The sequence below is a fragment of the Megalops cyprinoides genome, chromosome 12 (assembly GCF_013368585.1).
Source record: "Megalops cyprinoides isolate fMegCyp1 chromosome 12, fMegCyp1.pri, whole genome shotgun sequence".
Lineage (NCBI taxonomy): Eukaryota > Metazoa > Chordata > Actinopteri > Elopiformes > Megalopidae > Megalops > Megalops cyprinoides.
Genome location: NC_050594.1, coordinates 30,131,967 through 30,144,285, shown reverse-complemented (window position 1 = coordinate 30,144,285; position 12,319 = coordinate 30,131,967). Strand labels below are relative to the sequence as shown.

Genomic DNA, 12,319 nt, shown 5'->3' with positions numbered 1-12,319 from the left:
ACTTAAGGAATTCATAGAATCTGTATCAATTGATGTAGCAAGAACAGGTTGGAACATATTGTCAATGTGCTGACCATAACATGGACTGGGACTCTGTATTATGACTGTCATGACAGAAGACTTTGTGCTGAAGTGTTTTTCATTGATTTGTGCATGTAACTCAAACTCAATCTGTGATGATTTGCAAAAAATCAAGTTAGGTACATGTATCTCATTGATTTGGTCCCTGCTAACCACAATGGGATGACACCGTCTATTTGAGACAAAAGGTATAGTTTCTAAACTCAACTTTATATCATTACAGTATATGTGCACACCTATTATGTGTGGTTTCATTATGTATGCAACTTCACATTAGAGCAAAGTCAGGGAGTTAAATCAAAACAAAAAAGTAAACATGCACTTGGAATGTTTTCTGCATAAGTGCTTGGGTAAAACATGTAGGCTGATTTAATTGGTTTAAGCTGCTTACAAAAAGAATGAGCCCCTAAAACTTTCCTACTTTGTGTGAACTTATTGGTCCAACTTTATATTTTGCAGTATTCCAGTTCTCAGAGAAGTGTGCAGTGCAGCAGCACCAAATGCATTTGGTGGCGCATGCCATCCATTCTCCTGCATCAGAAGACGGCAGAGATCAAATACAGTTTCATCACAAGGGTATTGGGCTTTGGGTGTACAGTCCTCTTTGCACATAACCACATCCTCCATGTCAATTGGTCTGACATGGTAAATGGCAATTTACTCCTTTAAAAACGACCAGTGTGATCAATATGTATGTATGAGAACGTGGCGGGGCCCGTTGCTGGACCATACGCAGTTAAACGGAAAACCCTCAGTGAATGACACTGTCAGCAGGAACTGCCGCCAAAACGCGCTCCTTCAAGCACCAACGTCTGAAACCGCTAGGGAGCGTAGGAAACCTGTCATTCACAAAGCGGTGAGGCTCGCCGAAGGATGCCGTTTCGCAATGGGTTTCCTGATTTTTAAACACAGTCCCTTCTGGCTCGCCGTAATTATACTCAGCAGTCACCACCCACTTCACAGGAAGTCTCCAGCCCACGGCTCTGGAAGGGAAAATGCCAAGCTGATGTACTCTGACTGAACAGAGGTGTTCCAGCTTTTTGTACGTTTAATTACTATGGAAGACGTACTCTCACCATTACGGTGTTTCGGTGAATACCATAATTCCGAATCATTCAAGGACGACAACGTGAAGACGGTGACATCGGTGGAACAGGTAAATATAACGTTATCCGATAGCTAGCCTACTCATTTATCTATAAAACTCATTTTCTGTGGAGCTAGCAAGCGTGTTGACTAACCGATGTCTTTGTTTTTAGAGGATAACATTATCTTGCAAGCACCTGCATAATCACTTCAGTTTACATTGAAATTGCGTTGGAATTCAGAGGTCAGGATTCATTTTGAGTCATTCATTAGGCTTGCTTGTTTCCTTGCCGTCTTTCGGTGCAATTTAGGTTAGAGACCCAAGTGGTTAAAGTTAACTAACCTTGGAACTATATGGTTGTTTTGCGTAAACTGAATTAATTTGACTAAGCAGTTTCTCAGAGAGGGTTTAGCCAAAGATTAACTACAGTACCAAATCCCGAGATAGTAAAGTAGCTAATTCGGATTTCAAGATAGTGAGCTAGCTTCATGACTTGCAAACAAGAAATGCCTTTGACTGTAAATAGCTGGCTCCAGCTAGCAAGATTTTTAAGGCTACTGTTAATTTCTTTGAAATTGTGAGCTTATGGCAATCAATTATGACAGCGCCTCCCCACTGATATCTTAGAGCTTGCTGCAGAGCCCTATCAGTTCAGAACTTAACTAGCAAGCAATTTTAACAGGCAGGTAAATAATTCGCTTAAGATGAATACGAAGCAGCATTAAGTTTGACTCTAGCTAATGCCATGTGATATTACCGGTTTACTACCATGACTGGATATGAGCATGCGTCATTGTAGCTGTCAGTCACGTCATGTGACAGGCAGATTTTAGGGAGCTCTCCAGGCTGGTCCACTCAGGTGCATTAAGTGAAGTTAGCAAAATAATATAGGGCCAAGGGAATAATGCATGTTTATACAATCAACCGGTAGGGGTTGTTTTATTAACATTATTATTGGATACATAAAATTAATTCAGTAAGGAGGAGTAGTGAGATGCTCGTGTCGCATGCTGTGGTCTCTGAGAATCCGGGTTCCATTCACTGTTATATGCTTTTTTTCCCATACTAATGTCATACTCATTTCTTGAAAATATGTTATATATATATATATTTTGGAGGCATAGCTTTAATAACACAGGGTATGTAAGCCCATTTCTACTATGAAAAAAATATTATATTCATTAATGATGGTAATTAATTATAATTAACAAATTTGTCGTTTGTCTAAGTCAGAAAAGCACTGCTATTTGCAGTCAAACACTGGCTCAGTGTGGGACCACCCTCCCTCAAAAGGAAGCATTATTGTGGCCATACACTAAAATAATGGCAGTAGAACTGTATTCAAAACTGTTTGCAAACTGCATGGGGAGTTTGACTACACTATCAAGTTTATAGGAAGGAAGGAAGTTTATAGAGATTATATAACATAGCCATATTCAATAGGTATCAAGTAAACTATTTTGTGTATATCGTAGTATATCTCCAAAATGCATGTTTTGATCTGTTGCTCAGTGTAGATTGTAGTATAGATCTTGCTGTGTTATATCGGTGTTGCAGATTAATTACCCTGCAGTGCACTGTCTGGCTAGCGTCCACCGGTCATGCAAGTGATCACTCTCTGACAACATGTGAAGTTATCACTTGCTCAGCAGGGAAGAGGGCCCAGACGGGAATGTAGTCCATATGTTTTTTCCGCCTTTTAAGGAATAATTCTGGCAATTTCTGTATATTTTTTTAAGTATGTTTTTGTGTGACATCCCATCATAATTACCTGCCGAACTGATACTTTCATAATGCCATTGACTGCATTTTGCAGCAGTTTTGCATGTCTGAGTTCCTTGTGTTTTATATCACTCAGAAAAAAGTTGAAGACTCTATTCAAGAAGTACTCAGTGCTTACCAACAGAATCACAAATTACCACAGTAAGTAAATTTATGCTCCGCTTTACTGCAACTTCTACAATAAAAGCAAAGCAGTATAACCAGAAATGTAAAAACTATCAAAGACACAAAAATGTTACAATGGAGTATTGCATTTTTTCTTGTTGTGTTGAAATAATTATTATCTAAGTCCCATCTTCTGGTGAGCATTGCATTCTGACATATAACAACTCTGTTTAACTCTCTGTATTATATTTTCTAACCATTTCATCATTTAAGACCACAGAGCAGCTGTCTGAGTGTCTAATATCTTGCGTGTGTTGGGATGGTATTCATTTAGTATATTCCTGTTGAGATCAGCACCCCCCAAACATTGATTTGGATTACACCATTTTCTATTGGTCCTGTGCCATGTTTTAGTCATGGTGTAATGCCATGCTTATTTTAGGGTGTCCATAGCAACCGCTGGGTATGACAGCACCATAAGGTAGGGTTGGCATTACTGGCAGGAAGGAATGAGTCATGCTTGACCAGACAGCAGAAACTGTATTTATTTCTCATTTTATCCATGGTGTACTCAGCCAGGCTGAAAATGATTGCATGACCGGGTTGGCGCTCTTTTGACACATCAATGACATCAGCTGGGGGCATTACAGAACTTTCTCAGGATACCCACGTTGTGTGACATACTGGGCACTGTGTACGGTTGAATGAATATCCTCTCTGTGTATCAGGGAAACAGTAAGTCCATGTGCTGTAGGCCTTCCATGCTCTAGGTCCCTCTGCCTAAGCCCACAGTGACCTTGTCGTATTGACTGATGCCTGGCAGGATAACCGATTTCCCTTATTCAAAAAGCTGGAGGTTCAGGCCTAATGAAGTGGCGCCCGGCAGCCTGGCTCCACTCTGACCCTAATCCCCCCAGGTGCGACTGTGTTAGGAAGCCACATGTCCTCTGAGCCAGGACCCCACGACATGGTTGACTGATCCGTGGCTAAAAGCAGCCTGGGTAGCTTCAGCACGTCTAAGGCCATCCAATTAATAGTCGGCATCTCAGTGGCTTACACGTCTGAAAGGATAAGCTTTTTTTTTTCCTTCAGCAGAGGGAATGAGTGTTAACTCTCTGTCTGAGCCAATGTGTCACTGCTGAGTTGGGGACACAGGCTAGTGCTGGCTCACGTGTATTGTGATAAATCATGAGTGCTGGTTTCCAATGGATGCCCATTGGTATCTTGGCATTCAAAAAAAAAAGTCTTGGTCCTACACTGTGACAAAGATTCCAATTACATTTAGAAGCTTGTGCAATGTACATTTGTACACATTTGTGTACATTTGGAGTGCACTTTATAATGTACAGTTATAAAGAAGTGTTGTGTTTTTTGTTTTTAATTTTTTTTTTTCATTCTCTTAAGATTAAACAAGCCAAAAGTGCACTCCAGAGAACACGTTGAGTTTGTCATCGTATCACAGCTGTAGTAACTGTTTCTGCATGGAGAGACATAACTGTAGACCTTATCCTGGTGTAACTGGGTAATCATCAGGCCTTCTGGGTAAGGCCCCTCTGACGGCCACCCGTTACTCTGAAACAGAATCTCTCTGACACACCCTCGTCATCTGAACCAGCCCCGTCTTTTCATCCCACCAGTTTGGGCTGGGCTGGGGGGGGGTGGGGAGGCAGTTCACTGGAGCCCTTCCGCCAATGGTGTACTCATGATGCAGACTGGATTCGCTCCCACAGGGTTGGAGGCAAAAGGAGTGGGCCAGTGTTTCTATGCCAGCTGGTCTCCCAGTGTCTTCCCCTCGACGTCATCTCTCTCTCAGCGTCTGCTTCTGTGCGTGACCTTCTGTGTCTTTGTGGGTCTCTTCTCCAGGCCTGCACTGCTGAGAGAACAGCACTATGTGTATCTGAAGAGAGGCTTACGTTATCTTTCAGATTCGTATGAGGTATGTCCTGCCAAGAACTGACTGTAATGCAATTTTTGTGCTGCTTTTTATTTTTTTGTTTTCTTAATAACTTTCTCGTGTCCTGTATAGAGGTTGAGAAAGGGTGTGCTGAGCTGTGCTGGGTTGGATGGAAGGTTTTAATGGGGGAATCACAAAACACTGTGTATTGTACCATCTGTTTATCATAATCCTCAATAAAAAATGAATTGCAAAAAGAACTGACTGCTTTGCATGCAAATGAGCAAATGGTAAGAGGAGAAAGAGCTTAATTCTCACATGACACCGTTTTCAACAGAAACACTACAGAACGGCCTTTATGTGTCATTTTAAGAAGTTGGCCTCACTCTTCTATTGTCTATTCTCCTGTATGGCTTTGGTAGGAGTGCGTGTGTGCTCTTGGCCAGACCTGTATGACAGTGAGTGCTGACTCTGCGTTTTCTTGCCCAGTGTTTGGACGCCAGCCGCCCCTGGCTCTGCTATTGGATCCTACACAGCCTGGAGCTGCTGGACGAGCCTGTGCCCGCCTCCATATCCTCAGAGTGGGTGCTCACATTTGCTGCCAGCTGCCCTCTGGCCCTCCTATAAAACGTCCTAAGAGCTGTTTAAGGCGAGAATAGTTAAGCCCTTCATTTCAAGGCAGGCTCTAATTGACTGAAGCGCTCAGTGTTGTTGGTCAGACTCTATTTGCATATACTTGGCTCTGTGGTGTTGCTGTAAAGTTCCATAAACTGACCTGAACCATAGGTAAGTCTGTGTTTGAAATGGAGTAAGGCAAATACTATGGTTTCCCTGTGGACAGAGCTTGCAGGCTTTCTCTAGGGATGGTGCTTGGGGGCTGTCTATAGGGGTGGGGCTGGTGGGCTGTTTCTGTGGATGGCGCTTGGGGGCTGTTCTACAGAGTTCTACAGGGTGGCTGTGTTTGAGAACTGAACACCTCTCCCCTGCTGTTTTCCAGTGTCTGCACATTTCTGGCCCGGTGTCAAAGCCCAACGGGTGGCTTTGCTGGAGGCCCTGGTCAGCAGGCCCACTTAGCTCCAACCTATGCCGCTGTCAGTGCCCTCTGCATCATTGGCACAGAGGAGGCATACAATGTCATCGACAGGTAGAGTATGGGCCAGCAGCATCACTAATGAGAATGACTCAATGCTCACTGAAGGCAGTTAATTAATTAACCAATCAATCACCTAACGGCTTAATTGAAAAATTGATCAAGTTTAATGAACAAATGTAATATTATGTGCATGCACAGAAGTGACATAGCTTTTGTAATGACGTCCACCTCGGGTAATGTGTGATTCTGATCCCAGCCCACTTGGTGTTGTCTCCTGTGTTTTCCTTGGCTTCATTCTGGGGAGGAGACACATGGGGCACAATTTTGCCCATGGAGCAGTTGGGGATAGTTTCTCCGGGAAAGCAATGAGAAGAGGTCCTGATTATCCTAATGTATTTTCCAGACTCTGCATTCTACATAAATAAAATGTAATGGATAATAAAATATAAAAACATAATATATATTATATTTTATATTTTATAATAAATATAAACATACTATATATAATCTACTTAACAAAAAACAGATGATGAATCTATTGATTCATCAGCTAATAGGAAAAATGATCAATTTACAGCCCTGCTATCCATACATGTATGTACCTAACATGTTAGACAGTAGTACCATACTGTGTAACATCTGTAATGTCTAGCTTATGTGTTGTCAGTCTGAAAATGAATTGCTCTTATTGTAAAAAAAACTGGAAGCTGTTTATTTCTTTGAAACCAGAGAGGCCTTAAAAGCTTTAAATATGTTCTCTGGCATTTTATGAAATTTTCTTTGGGTGGCATTTTGTGAAGTGTCAGTTCCTAAATACTGGCGTTTTATACAAAACAAAGCAGCTCTCTGGACTGGCCTTGCAACCGACCTTAAATAGGATGCCCTGATTGAGTGTCTGCAGGACAGCGCAGAGCAGGCAGCCCTGTAGGACTTCATGCTCTCATATACCTCTCTCCTCTGCACAGACAGAAGCTCCTTGACTTCCTGTACTCTGTGAAGCAGCCAGACGGCTCCTTCCTGATGCACGTGGGCGGGGAGGTGGATGTCAGGTGCGTGTGCCGGAGGCAGACGAATCTCCTGCCTACAGCTGACAGGGGCTGGCTCCACACTGCAGACTCACTAGCCAGAGCCTATGTACCCTTGCATGTGAGTGGCTGAGACTCTCAGTAAATATGTCGAGAGGATGGCCCTTGTCACAGTGGTGTTTCAAAGCTGATGTGTCAAGCAGCATATTGGAGTTAGGTTGGAGGGGGGTTCGGGGGGCGGGGGGAGGGTGTTGGCTGTTGGGGGAGAATGGTACCAGAAGACAGCCCTTTGTCGCAGTGGAATTTCAAAGTTAGTGAGTCTGCCGTGTGTATCTAGCAGCATGTTATGCTGGGGGGGGATTGTCCTGGTGTGCGCCAGGCACTGGTCGGTACCGGGCGCATGGGGAATCCTCTGTCAGATCTGCTGCTGGAGAATCACTCATTGTCCCCTGCTGTCATCTGATCTGATCAGATGCCAGGACAGCAGTCTGACCACCCAGGCCTCTCTCTGACGTAACCGGTCTAACTCTTCACATACCCGACTTCTCTCTAATTAATATTCATGGGCAATCCCTATATTTGGAAAAGAACGCTGACACAGGCCTATTCATCAGTCTGTTCCATAATCTTGCGATATTATTAATGTACTATACTGCTCAAGCTCTGGCTGTAAATGTCTCAAAAATCTGTCAGGACCTGAACATTGTCTCTCGCCAATGGAAGGGATACATGGCCTCAAAAGGAATTATCATGCGGTTCCCAAGTGGCTCTTGGCGGTAGAGGTATTACATACATTACATTACAGTCATTTAGCGGATTTACCCAAAACGACTTACATAGGTTACAATTTTTGCAATGTTATCCATTTATACAGCTGGATATTTACTGAGGCAGTTGTGGGTTAAGTACCTTGCCTAAGGGCACAGCAGCGGTGCCCCAGCGGGTAATCGAACCAGCAACCTTTCAGTCACGCCAGGCCTCACGTGGGTGCTTGCATCCTGGCACACAGTGGTGACTGGCAGCGTGAAAAACAGCCACCGTAGTCATGGTATCAGGGGATCGCACACAGCTCACTATCATCCATTATCATCCACTAACCACTGTTTTCCGTCTGCTTCCTATCCCTGCTCCGGGCTCCTGTACGGAGCTGTAGCCCAAGCGTCTCATCCCGTTTTCCAGTGCTGCTACCTCGTTGCCCTGCCCATCAAAGCCAACTGCGTTCCAAGAACCGGACATCCTAGGAGACAGTCTTATAATCACTCTGCTGTTAACTACTATTGTCTATCAATCGTAAATGTCTTAAAGTACATTGCATAACTTGTCTTTAACTCTATCTGCCCAGTGCCGGCCAGAAGCAGATGGGGGCCCCCCCCCTCTGAGCCCGGTTCTGCTCAAGGTTTCTTCCTGATAGGGAGTTTTTCCTTGCCACTGTTGCCTTAGGCTTGCTCTCAGGGGGTCTCAGGCCTGGGAGCAATGTAAAGCTACTTTGTGACAACTTGTGTTGTAAAAAGCGCTATACAAATAAAAATGAATTGAATTGAATTGAATTGAGCTCACCACGCGCTGCCAGCCTCCCACATGGGTCCTTCAGCTGTCGCTGCGGTTGTGACAAGCCTATTGCTTCTATTGTAAACTACCAAAGTTGGGTGAAAAAGTTGGGTGGAGGAAGTGGAGAAAAATGTGAAAAAAGGAAAAAAAGGAACGATCACCATCTGGCACCATCTGTCTTAGTTGTCGGGTTCACGGGAAGTGTCTTTCTGATGTGTTGCAGGAGCGTGTACTGCGCTGCCTCCGTGGCGTCTCTGACACACATCATCTCGCCCACGCTCTTCGAAGAGACCCCCGGCTGGATAGCCAGGTGAGCGGGGCAGCTGAAGGCTGCCAAGCTTCTGTTCTTCACATCTAAACCGAAAGTGGGGTACACAGGTTGGGCGCTCGTAGGAGTACATCACTTCCTAGCTGCCGCTGTTTGCTGGAGATACACACACCAACTCTGAACCGACCCATCAGTTCTTCTGATATGAGCCGTGAACCGTTCCCCCTCTCTTTCCTCACAGATGTCAGAACTGGGAGGGGGGTCTGGGAGGTGTGCCGGGACTGGAGGCTCATGGGGGCTACACCTTCTGCGGGATGGCGGCCATGGTCATCCTGGGGAAGGAGCACATGCTGAACCTTAAATCCTTGTTAGTAAGTGGTCATGCTTATGGAGAGAGCACAGAGGCCAGTCAGGTGTGTGCGAGGCACGCCAGAGTTACAGGAAAGACATGACGCGCTAGTGTGTTCCTCAGTATCGTGAAGCATACCTGTGATTGCTTCCAACATACAGAGACTCCCTTAAAATGTACAGGGTAACATACTGCTTGGTGGTGAATGTATCACTAACACTGCACTGTAATAGTGCCTTTATTCTGTATGTGAATAAGTGCATTGGTCCTAGCTGAGAGTCTAGAGTAGAGTTTGGAAAAAGCAGGTATGGATCACAGAATGTACTAGTGCAGCTAGATAACCAGGACTACCACGAACCTGGAAGACAGTTTGTGACCACCAGGCTGTTGCAGGGTACCACACTACATCCAGTAACATGCAGGAAGGTAAAGCTATGTATTACCCAATATCCAGCAGGGGGTTTGAGGTTTTCCACGTATCACAGCCAAAAAGCCAGCTCCCAAAACCACACTATACATCAGGCAGGAAATTACTGTCTGAGGCAAAGATGTTCCAGTGTTCCGCAACTGCCATTAAATACACTGGCTAGGAAAGAGAGATAGAGGACACTACAGAGAGAGTAGTCAAGTGAAGCTTGACTACAGAGGGGGCTTTCAGAGGGACTCAGTGAGCTTTGATTCCGCAGCTCTGTGGAAGCCCCAGTCCTGCTTTCATTGTGAAACCGTCCAGTGGGAACTGCACGAGTACTGTACACATCTGTTACTTTCACCAGCTCAGAAGATGAGTCGGAGAATAGAACTGAAATCCTGTCGCTCTGAATTCTCAGACTGTCAGATGTCCTTACTTCACCCCGTGGATGCTGGCCTAGTGAGTGGCGTGTAGGCATGTTCAGCATACAGATTTGTTTTGACGACACTCACCCCTCTGATGTGAAAATCTTTGAAGAGGGGTTTTGATGTTCCCAATGTAGGCTTTTGTCCCAAAATGTGAGGCCCCCGTAGAGACAACTCCCCCTCTACCATGCCTAAGGTCAACCAAAAAGTAATAATAAGACATTTGATTTATCGGTCTAGTGCAAATGTTACACAATTGACAGAGGAAATAGAATCTGGTGTGAGAGCCTGCAAAAACTAAAATACTAGTTTGTCTCCTGAATTCAGCCTCAAATGTCAAGAGGGACTAATCCTAAGCCATGGCCTGTGTAATACTAATGAATCTATAAAGCAAGTGCTGTCATGTGTCAGTCCTCTCCTCCCAGCATCTGTGCTTGGTTAGTGTGTCATGAGCTACTGTCTCCCCTAGCGATGGGTGGTCTGCAGGCAGATGCGGTTTGAAGGCGGGTTCCAGGGGCGCTGCAATAAGCTGGTGGATGGCTGCTACTCCTTCTGGCAGGCCGGCCTGCTCCCTCTGCTGCACCGCGCGCTTTACACCGAAGGTGAGCCTCCCGTTTGAGCCCTTGTAGGACTGCGAGTTCCCAATGGCCTGCTTGCAAACATGCAAAGTGTTCTGTGAGAATGCAGATCCCATAGGAGCTCTGTTATTTGAACCTGCTGACCTCACTGTGAGAACTCTTGGATCCACTACTGTTACAGGGGACTCCACCCTGAGCCAGAGGAGCTGGATGTTCGAGCAGCAGGCCCTTCAGGAGTACATCCTACTCTGCTGTCAGAACCCAGCAGGGGGCCTGCTGGACAAGCCTGGCAAGTGAGTCACCGCAAACCACCAGTCCACAGCGCTTCTCATTGCTGGTTTTATTAGTTACCAGCCAAGGCTGAAAGGAACACATCTGTCACACTTAAGTTTCACCCAGCTATTTGATACCCCCCCTCCCCTCCCCTGACACACATGCTGCATTAGGTGACCGCTGTGGACAGAGTGACATGACTCCTCAGTTGTAATGGGTGGTTTGGCTCATCCTGGCCGTGGCGTAGGACGGCTGTGCATGAGTCACCCGACAGGATTATGCCCCTGTCATGCTGTGGGTTTTCTCATTGCAGATCCAGAGACTTCTATCACACCTGTTACTGCCTGAGCGGCCTGGCCATAGCGCAGCATTTTGGAAGCAGGGATCTCCACCATGAGCTCATCCTGGGCAAAGATGAGAACAGACTGGTATGTATGGGGGAGCCCCCATGCAAAGGCGTGTATCAAGACCTCCTGGTACATGGGCCATGCTAGCAGCATTTAAGTACCTACATGATCTAGCTGTCTTTAAGCCTTATTTTTCTTTAAGAAATACCATGTCACAAACTATAGGGTTAAAGTGACTGCACAAAAAATAATATACAATACTGTACTTTGTTTGCTTAGCTTTTTTTAGTCAAACTGGAGTCCAGTGGATGAAAATTATGGATTCATAATGGCTTCATTTTATGGGACTCTGTTAGGAGGAAAAAAGGTGTTGTCCCTTATTTTCAGACCATCGGTCTCTCAGGGTATGTTAACGTTCTACACTTCCATCTGGTGGTGGGGACTAGTAATGACATAACACCAAACTCATTCTCCTCATGGACTTTTGCATCAATTCAAGAGCTGACACCTGTTTTTGACCTTTGAAACATAGTCTAAAATGATGATACAGTGGATTTATTCTGCCTTCTGCCAGGTGCCGACTCACCCAGTGTACAACATTTGTCCAGAGAAGGTGGCCCAAGCTCTTAAACATTTCCACCAGCTGTCTGTTCCAGTGCAGAGGGAGCCGGCCACTGGCACTCTTAATCTGCCGTAGTCTCCAGAAGAGAAGTGCTTCTAACCTGACTGCTACAACCACTGCAAGCAGAACATTGCGCCCCCTGAAGGCATGGAGTAGAAAACCCTGCTTCTTTGCATTTTCAACCCAAACGGGATGTCTGCACTCAATGACTCTGTCTGTAGCACACCAGATTGCAAAAAAAAAAAAAAAGGATGTCTACAGTGGCAAGGTCTATTTTCAGCCAGTCTTACTAATAAAAGTTTTTATTCTTGTGATGGGTGAAGTTATTCTAATTCAGTATCTTATGTTTTCAGTTAAATCTTCTCCTCTTGTAGCTGTGGAAATCTTGTCTGGAATCTACATCTATAGCTGTGTACAAAACAATATGGCAAAC

At 45.0% G+C, this 12,319-nt stretch overlaps 1 protein-coding gene across 1 annotated transcript; it reads left to right on the top strand.

Annotated features, from left to right (window-relative positions):
• Window positions 1–1,012: 1,012 nt before the first annotated feature.
• LOC118787051 (protein farnesyltransferase subunit beta-like) lies at window positions 1,013–12,164 on the top strand. The gene is made up of 12 exons (XM_036542461.1): window positions 1,013–1,237; window positions 3,027–3,091; window positions 4,919–4,991; window positions 5,439–5,530; window positions 5,947–6,093; window positions 7,008–7,091; window positions 8,839–8,925; window positions 9,125–9,254; window positions 10,536–10,668; window positions 10,826–10,937; window positions 11,231–11,345; window positions 11,839–12,164. Exons 1-12 carry the CDS (start codon window positions 1,139–1,141, stop codon window positions 11,959–11,961), a joined length of 1,260 nt encoding a protein of 419 aa, XP_036398354.1. The 5' UTR covers window positions 1,013–1,138; the 3' UTR covers window positions 11,962–12,164.
• Window positions 12,165–12,319: the final 155 nt, after the last annotated feature.